This window comes from Triticum aestivum, chromosome 2A (assembly GCF_018294505.1).
Source record: "Triticum aestivum cultivar Chinese Spring chromosome 2A, IWGSC CS RefSeq v2.1, whole genome shotgun sequence".
Classification (NCBI taxonomy): domain Eukaryota; kingdom Viridiplantae; phylum Streptophyta; class Magnoliopsida; order Poales; family Poaceae; genus Triticum; species Triticum aestivum.
The window spans coordinates 325473948-325483619 of NC_057797.1; the positions used below are offsets into that span (position 1 = coordinate 325473948).

The window sequence follows — 9672 nt, forward strand, 5'->3', positions numbered from 1 at the left end:
GGCTCCGAAATCGTGATCAACGTGGCTCATGATACCAAGATGACGTAGGGTAGAACCCTATGTGGCCGATCTTTCACGACAGGAGCGAATCCCACGAAGAACACGAAGAACGTGAGGGGAAAGAGAGGGAAAACACAAGGGAAACACAAGAGAAACACAAGAGAATCACTAAACCAACACAAGAAAGTCACACATGTGATAGATCCTAGGATACACAGTACACGATCAACTAAGGACGATAAAAGGGTAACGGTCTTCTCCATGAGGAGGTCTTGATATTCTTCTCCGCAAGGAGGTCTTGAATCCAAAGGGATCTTCTCCGAAGAGGCCGCGGTCTTTGATAGAAGCAAAGGTGTCCCGTCTTTCGATGAGATGGTGGCTATCGTTTTGGAGGAAGTCGACTTTGACGATCCGACTACGAACGTGCGAGGACGTCGCGACTAAGCAATCGCTAAACCAACTCCGAGAGGTTATTGACCACGCCGGAGCACGATCAACCTGACCACGAAGGTCTGTTTCCTGCAGGCAAACGAAGAACAAGCAAGAAACTGAGATTGCAATATGGATATTGCGAATATAAGATGAAAGCTTTATTGATCAAGGTGGGGTTCTGTGACGTCTTGGTCTGGTCGCTGGACACAAACGAAGTACGTGAAGTTGCAGCTATGGCGAACTTTTAATCTAAACAAAACCCAAAGTCTAAACGGCGCCCTAAGGGCTGTATATATGGAGGAAAAGGGGGGGATTTCGTGGCCCTTGGAGGAGGGGTCCGAAACCAACCCTAACTCTTGTTTCCCCACACATATGGACTCTAAAAACAGCCTATACTTAAGTATTTCGAAAATACATGGGCCTGGCCCAATAATAAGGTGACGCAGCACCTAAAATAGGCTCTGGACCAAATTTATGAAGTGGCATCTTGTATATTTCGTCCAATGCTTCATGCACTCCTTATGGTGGCTTCAAAGTCCTGAAATCATCACTTGTAACTCCGTTCTTGACCCCCTTGCGCATGCCATCATCTTCATGCTTGAACTTGATCCAAGGTTCATCTTTCTTGTCCAAGCTAGGCCCTTCATTTGTAAGCAAAACAAATGTATCCAATTTGGGCAGCATCATATTCTCATGAACATTAGAATCGTTACCAAGAAACGAAAGTACCTGATAATTCAATTGGCGTTCGCGAGCTCTAGTAATTGGTCCAATATGTATAGCAGCAGGGGTTGTGGGTGTAATAATGGTATTGATGTCATCATCAGTCTCTCACGAGGAGTAGATCTGATGTGGATAAGCGTAGCTCTATCTCTCAAAATGAGCTAAACAAACGCTAACCCTAACTAGGAGGTGGAAGAGTATATATAGTCTAGGGACACAAAGGGGTAAGTGGGGGATACATGGGCCTCGGCCCGATACTCTGCGCAAAGACATGCGCCGGTCGTCCGACGGGTACCGGACGTCCGGTGGCTCGCGAGGGTCCGGTCGTCCGGTACTTGTCGGACGTCCGGCGTTTTGGCTTGGGAAAGCCATCATCAGATTTCCAGACGGGGCCGGTCGTCCGGGCGCTGGAGGATGTCGGACGTCCGGTCGCGTCGGTCGTCCGACCGCTGTAGGTCTCGCTGGCTGGGACTTGGGCTGGCTGGTGAAGTCTCCAGGCGTCGGACATCCGGTCCAGACCGGTCGTCCGGTGGCTGTAGATTTCTGGCAGCTTCTTCTCTTGGTCCTTGTACTTGGCGTCCTCGATAGCTCGTCCGTTGGATGTGGTGGCTCCGTGGCTTTCCTCTAAGTACCTAATCATGCATAGCACACATGTTGGAGGTAGTAGCCATGTCTCACATGTAGAAAGTGAAAGTTCGGAGAGGAGCGAGTTCACCTTGTGTCCAATGACGTATGTTCGAGGTCTCGTCATATGTCCTTTTGGAACTTGGAGAGTAGTCGGAATGTACATGGGGATGAACGTGGGATCCTCCGCATCATTGTTATTTAAGAAATATTGAATAGCGTAGGATTTATTCTACCTTGCCTTGTACTCCAAGATAATTTTGTACTCCTATATATATACCCACGAGGCTCAAGCAATTCAACAACGATTCCACCAATCCCTCTCTATCCCTTCTAACAACATTAATCCCTTGAGTATTTTGTTATTAGCCCTCGAAAGCCACAAGGGCACTAGATGCACTTACAATTCTTTTTACTCTCCACATGTAGTAAAGCAAAGAGTATGTCATTTACCCTTCCTGGGAATCTAAACTATATCGTGTGTCCCTGTTTATTTGTGTTCTAGATCTACTGATGTGACATCCCCTCGACTATAAATTCCACATACTCCAAATATCGCAATCGCAATTAAGACCAAACGTCATCAACAAGGAGCATAAGAGTTCATATAAAAAAACTGGCTATAATAGGCACATAAAGTATAAGATCACTGGTAATGGTGTGGGTATCTTCCCAGACAAAAACTCATGCATTTCTCAGGATAATTGTGGAAAATGTGCAATATGACATCAATCATTCGAATGACGGGCTAAGGTTTAACTGAACATACACGCTGCCTGATATATTCCTATATGCCACTTAGACACCTGGTTGCCAATTGTAAGATAGGAACATGCGATGTGCAAATGTGTCACGGCTAAAAAAAAGGCAGCACCAAATCTAATGCGCAAACAAGATTTATAGAAATCACTGTTGACAATCGCCTATAACCCTGAAACCTATAGTTTGGCATTCTGGCTTTGGTGATTGCAAGGTTTAACTTGTTTGCAACATTTGAACCATCCCGGAGGCCTTCTCGCTGTGATCGACAATGAGCTTCTTTCGAATGGCTAATAACTCCTCTCCAGCACCACAGATGTAGGCTGCTGTTCGCCTGCCAGAAAGAGTTGCTCCTTCCATGCTGTCAATGTAGTCCTACAAAAACAATAAAGGAGGTCATGATTTTGGTCACATTTACTATTTCCTAACGACATGTATCATCCAATGTTGCAAGCATTCCTCTGTTTAAAATTGACTCCACAAATTACTAAGAATTTGAATGCAACTTGTCTGCTTTAGCGGTCAGGACTATGTCAATGCTTCAGGTGTACTGTACCTGTTTCGTGTAAGAGCCAGACAAGAAGAAATTTTTAACTGGTGTCTTCTGGTCAGGTCTAAATGGATCATTTCCAGGAGCCTCACGGTACAAGGATTGTCCGATCTTTACCACACTGGACCATGTAACTTCCAAGCCTCGGGCTGATGGAAACAAATCTAAGACCTGCGCAAAATTTTAAATGCATTAGCATCGAGGGGACAATAGAATCAACAGAAGCGCTAAGGAGTATTAGTATTAGGGTTCGGCTCTCCTGCAGGGATCCCTGAACGCATTACTGTGCAGGCCAATCAACAGACGACACATGTCCTGACAAGCCGACGCGGATTTTGAATTTTCATGGCTAAGGAGTATTAGGTCCAAGTGCATGGGCTATGAAATAGAGATAAGTTGCATCCATAACAAGAAGCACAATAAAATCACATTCTACGGAACTGCTTTAAAATGAGGACATGCTTAGATATTGGTAATAGAAATCATCTGCATCAACCAATTATAGCGATCCTTTCACCAACAAATTATGTACAAACCCACCTGTTTTTCAACCTTGCTAATAATCTCCTCATTTGGCAATGGCATGTACGGATCACCTGGAGTTAGCACAGCTCTGCAAATAAAGCAAACACGCAAGGTGAATTTATTTGCAGAAAGATAAGCCGGTCCAATGCATGAATTTTAGAAGTTATACTGCACAAATCACCAAGTAAACTGTCCAGATTATGTAAACATAAATCAGAGTTTCAAAACGTCAAACAGTTAACTTTGTTAAGAGTGCTGGATGGTAGCCTTACTGGATCAGGGAACCTTGTCCTTCAATGTAGTAGTCAGCAGGAGATGACAGTGCAAGGTCTGAAAAACAGGAGAAGTCTGCATCTGGAGTATAGAGTAGATTATCCAAGCCAACTGCTTTTTGGAGTTGTCTAAATCAAAGATAAGAAAAGCATCACTCGGCAAGGGATTTGCTTTTGCACAAGCATATTTTAGCAGAGATAAATGTACTCTTCCTGAAAACATCAGGGATGTGCCAGAAATATTAATTGGTCTAATATAAATTAAAAACAAAGAAGTAACAAAGAGCCCCAGGGTTGGAATTACCTTGATTTCTCCAAGTCTTGGACTTCAGTAACCCATCCATTGTAGCGAAGCTGAACAGTGACTACAGGAACACCATCTAACTTGTATATATTGTCAAACATATCCCATTCCCTCCATTCCGATGGTAATAGTCTTTTGATCCCTGGGACATCACAAGCTGCACCCAACAAAAGATGAAACATCAATTTTATGCTTGAATGGTTGGGAGTCAATCAACAAAAGAAATGCTGAGAAGAAAAATAACCTGCAACATATGCATCTGCTTTGATTATCTCACTACTTGTAGCCTACAATGCCCAGATGTAGCAATATGTTAGTGAGAGTACTAATGTTATGACCGGCATATTAGGGGCTTAGCTCAGTTAGTTGTGGCCCAGTTTATCTTATCGTTATTAGGGGCTTAGCCCAATTATCTTATTAGGAGGATTATATAAACTCGTGTGAGGACCCGTTTTGGGATTAAGCAAGAAGCAATCATATTTGCTCGGCTTCCTTAGGGAGCCAGGAGACCTAACCCTAGCCGCCGCCCCTGCTCTCTCTCACGCGCGCGCACGCAACGACGGCGCCCCAGCGCCGGCGACCACGCCTTCCTCCACGCCATCCCTCCTTCCACCCCTACAACCCGAGACCACGCCCTGGTAGGGATCCGGTTCCTACCAACTAACAGAAGTTCCGGAACAGTGCATAAATACCTTTGATGATCTAGCAGTAATCTTGCTACGTAGACGAAAAGCTAACCTTAGAGATGAGAAAGCCTTTCACATAGGTCTCTCCATCGGGTGACTTATCGTAGAGAACCTCTCGGCATCCCCACTTCAAGTGAAACCTGAAGGATTTTTTTATAATATAAAAAGAAATGGTCGCACTGCAATATTTATTACATAGACAATTGAAGAGTATTATTGGTCTCGTTAACATACCTACCACCCCTGTCTGTTATGTACTTCTTTATTGGGCCACTTAAGTAAACATCAGGTGAGCCCTTTAGCATGCGCAACAAAGATGCCTCTGTCTTTGTGGCAAACAGGGTGAAAATAGTAAGCATGCATCGAGCACTGATATTATCACAGTCGATAAAACCAAGAGCATAAGCAACAGGATCCCACATTCTTGTGATGCTCTCTCGAGTACCACCTCTAGACATGAACCAATCAGTGAAACTTACCTGAAAAAGTGTATATACAACTCTATATTTAGATTTAGGAATCAGCTACAACTGAGTTATGCTGGGGAAAAACTTAAAGGAATTGTTCTGAAGCCCCATACATGCATGCTAGACTAAACAGTTTGCAAGGAAGATGAAATAAAAGCAAGTCCACAAGGAACCCACTATCCGAATTTAAAATATATAGCATATATGCACAGTAATGACACTGACAAAAAGAAGAGGAATTCTTACATCATCCAAGTCCCGTACTTGTTGCAATGCACCGTCTGGATCAAGAAGAGCTCGAACAACTGGGCTTAGGGCGAGAGCAACTGCATTCCTTGCCTTATCATAAACCTGCAACACAATTTAAATATATACAATTAAACCATCTGACAAAGCAATATCCAGCAAACTAAAGTGACGGGCAAAGTTGACAAGACTTCCAGTGCTTATTTTGCGCTCATGATTATAGAATCTTTCACTTGTTACAAGTTCAGACAGAAAATTCAGATCTCAATAAACCTGAAGATAGGGCGGTCATGAATTAGGTATATACTATTTAAGGTATTTACACAAATAGGCAGTTGTGAAGACTTTGCGATGCTTTGATTATCCATAAGACAGAAGAATAACAGAACGCACAAATTGTACTCCCTCTGTAACTTAATAGAAGACGTTTTTGACACTGTCGTAGTGTCAAAAACGTCTTATATATGTTACAGAGGGAGTAACAAACTGTACTGTATCTGAAATTAGCATGAGCTGCAAGCTATTTATTTTCAAAGGGAATAGCTTGCTGCAGTTAACAGAGTGATCAACTGTAACTGCTTTCGAGAAATATTTGCCCATAGTTCGGCTGATTGCATTGTGACCTAATAAAAAGGGAGTGCTGAGGTGCCCGATTACTACTTTCACAATAGTGGCATGGGCTGAAAAGATATGCTTTCAGATGAACTTCAGAAGATGTTTAGAGGGAATAACATACAAAACTACAGTTAAGTTGCAGATTCAAATAGAGAGATACTGCAAGAATCATGGGCACGATATTAATAAAGTACAAGGCAAAAATGTTACAATAAGTTGCAATGTGTAATTACAAACTGTAAGGGAAACAAATTGCAAAGCCAAATTACTTCATATGATTTTATTGTTCTGTGTGGTAGTAGCAAATGAAATTCTGAAGTGATTACCTTGAGTTGATTGGTTCTTAGAAATGCTTGGATACCATGTAATGGAGCTCCCACAGGGAACCGAAAATCAAGTTCTACACAGAAAAGCAAGCACTATGAAAACCTCCAAAAATTAAGTAAATGTGAATATGCATAGAAAATATGAGTTCAGCTGGTTTGGCCAATAAAGCACACAATATGGCACAAAGCTAGCAAAACATACAGCATTTGCATTTGAAGTTCAGAATTCAACTATACTAATAACAAATTGGAACATTATAGTTTTCAATTATATTACAAAAACTCGTAAGTAGTCAAGAATGAGTTTAACATTACACCCTAAGACCATGTTTCCTCCTACGATAGTTAGGTACTTCAGTATATGATAAATAAACATACCACCAACAATGCCCCCTTTATTTACAAAAGTATGGGTATGTTCCTTGACTAGTAGATTATTATCAGCCCCAACCTGAAATACAAAATATCAAATTTCACCAACAATTAATACTGTTAAGTGAGGACAATATTGCACATGTACCAATCACACAGCCGCACAACAAAATTTACATGCTTCATACAGACAAAAGGATTCTCCATGCGATAGGCTAAATTTATTTAACTCTGAAGTATACAGACCCAATTCCAAACTTTTCAGGTTATAATATCTCAATCATGTCCATAGCTGCTTTTTTTGGCAAGGAATCTCCATAGCTACTCAAGGTAGTCAATAGTAAAAACACACTCCACACTGGTTGTTTCTCCAACAATCCAAGAGTAAAAAAATAGTACCTTCTTCATGAGGCGGAAAAGATTGCTGTAACAACCAAAGAAGACATGCAGCCCCATCTCGATATGGTTCCCATGCTTGTCGACAAAAGAACCAACCTTGCCGCCAATAAAAGTTCGGGAGTCATACAGATCAACCTGCAAAAGTCAAGAAACCAATTTTGGCAGTGTTACAATGACACTGCTTTTCCTGGAGGAACACAATTTCGCATTGCTGAAGGCATCAAATCAGCAAACCTCATGTCCCTGGTCCAAGAGCTCTACTGCGGTGGACATGCCGGCGAGGCCGGCACCTATGATGGCGACCTTGAGCTTCGGGCCCCTGTAGTGCTCAGGCTCCGGCGGGAACAGTCCTTTCGGTGCTGCGGCAGACAGAAAGGCAAAATACGCAAATCAAGATTTCTTCCAGTCAATGGCACTAGGGTGAGGTTGTTGAGAACCGAAATGGGACCAACTAAAAACACATGGTCTGCATACAACTGATCCATGAATTCAGCAATATAGGATTAGCTAATAGCCGATTGCAGCCACAACTCTGACCAAATTAGGCTGTGTAAAAGCTCATAATGATTTACTCCCTCCGTCCGGAAATACTTGTCATCAAAATGAATAAAAGGGGATGTATCTAGACGTATATTAGTTCTAGATACATCCCTTTTTATCCATTTTGATGACAAGTATTTTCGGACGGAGGGAGTAATTAACTCATTCCTCGGCTACACCAGTTCTCCAATAAGTTCCTTAGTGGATATGGCACTCCGGGTCAAAGCTATTGAACCCAAGAGGAACTAACGACATACAGAAGGAATTCAAATATTTAGGTGCCAGACAAGTCCCAATTCTCGATTCCATCCACAACTCCGCCCAAAAATTACAGTGCTGTGGGGACTCGCTGATTTGGCAGTATGAATTTAAAGGGGAATACACCACTAGATCATTATATAGTATCATCAACTTTAGAGGGATCTAGCCAATCTTTATTCCCTCTATTTGGTCCATTGTTGTTCCTCCGAGGGTTCAAATCTTCATGTGGCCCCTCTCCCACAACAAACTTATGACTAACAATAATCTTAGCAAGAGAGGGATTGAAAAACCTCCAGAATGTGTTCTTTGTGCATAGCAAGAATCTATTAAGCATTTTTTTATTGTACTGTGGTAAAACAGATTTGGAGGTACATTTCCAGTTTCTTTTCTTGTGAATTACTCGCATAAAAACCATATCACCCTGAACTCTGTTTGTGTCTGTGTATTATGGAGCATATGGAAATATAGAAATTCCCATGTCTTTGATAATGCTCTATGGATCGACATGAAACAGATATGGTGGCTTATTCTGGTGAAGATAAAAAAAAGGATGATTCTTTTCAAGGAGGGGCCTCTGTTGAATATGGAGGACTTTGCTCAGATGATCTCTTTTATCCTCAAGGCCCCCTTCCAGCTGAAGGTGGAAGTAAGATATGCTGACAGAAACACTGAGGGTGTTTTCAGTCAAGCACTACTTACCAAACTATCACTGGGAGGTGCCTCTCGGATAGATGAAGCTATCTCGGCACCAGCACCACCTCCAAGGAGACCTGGACTCAGCCAGATCACCCCTCTGGAGCTGCCCCTCTCCCCGATCCGGTCACTAAGGAAATTCAGAGCCCCTGCCCTCCTGATAGTCCAAAAAAACTTTACTGCGCTCAAAGTTCACAAGGATGAACTAATTCGCCTTGTCTGTGTCATTCCGATACCAAAACAGGGATTAAATACTCAAAGAGACGTCCTCACCGTTGATGGCCATGTCGGAGACCTTGCTGTCGAGCGAGCATCGAACCACACCGGCGGCCGCCGCGCGCTGGCAGGACGGCCCGCGGCGCCGGCCGACTACGAGGGCCGAGACTAGCGCGCACGACGTGGCGGCCATGGCCGTGGCCTCGTCGATGCAAAAGCAGTACAAAACCCGAGGAGCAGTGAGGGACGGAGCCGGGAAGATGGAGCCACTGGGCGAGGAATAGCATAAATTGTGTGAGCGTGGAGAGGAGGAACCGATGAAGATGGGAAGGGAAAGCACAAATTTGTTTGGAAGGCGAAGATGCCGTCGAGTTGGGGATTTGTCGTGTGGCCACAGCCTCGTGGACGTGCCACCATCGTCCACCGGTGCGGTTTGAGTGGACGCGCGTGCCCTTACCTCAGAAAACAAATATTAAAATATTCCTCCGTTGCAAAATAAATGTCTCAACTTTGTACTAACTCTAACACAATAAAAATATTTTAAAAGAAAACAATAAGTGGCAACAGTTGCATGATATCTTTGTTACGAAAGAAGAAATTGACCCATGGGGAAAATACCCAAAATGCAGCAGCCAACTTCATTATATCATGTAGTCGGAAAC

General features: G+C 43.0%; 1 protein-coding gene across 1 annotated transcript; it reads right to left on the bottom strand.

Moving 5' to 3' along the window:
• Positions 1 to 2435: 2435 nt before the first annotated feature.
• LOC100270658 (zeta-carotene desaturase, chloroplastic/chromoplastic) lies at positions 2436 to 9374 on the bottom strand. The gene is made up of 14 exons (XM_044600786.1): positions 9068 to 9374; positions 7535 to 7659; positions 7301 to 7435; positions 6908 to 6980; positions 6530 to 6603; positions 5589 to 5693; positions 5110 to 5354; positions 4928 to 5015; positions 4434 to 4476; positions 4190 to 4346; positions 3886 to 4014; positions 3629 to 3701; positions 3095 to 3259; positions 2436 to 2913 (listed from the first exon to the last, which is right to left on the bottom strand). Exons 1-14 carry the CDS (start codon positions 9201 to 9203, stop codon positions 2755 to 2757), a joined length of 1707 nt encoding a protein of 568 aa, XP_044456721.1. The 5' UTR covers positions 9204 to 9374; the 3' UTR covers positions 2436 to 2754.
• Between the last annotated feature and the right edge of the window lie 298 nt (positions 9375 to 9672).

Excerpts from the sequence above, each read along its gene's own strand:
- LOC100270658 (XM_044600786.1), bottom strand. The coding sequence starts at position 9,203 with ATGGCCGCCACGTCGTGCGCGCTAGTCTCGGCCCTCGTAGTCGGCCGG. Across the intron at positions 6,981-7,300 it reads TTTTCCGCCTCATGAAGAAG|GTTGGGGCTGATAATAATCT; the intron begins GTACTATTTTTT and ends TTTGTATTTCAG. Across the intron at positions 5,355-5,588 it reads AAGTACGGGACTTGGATGAT|GTAAGTTTCACTGATTGGTT; the intron begins GTAAGAATTCCT and ends ACACTTTTTCAG.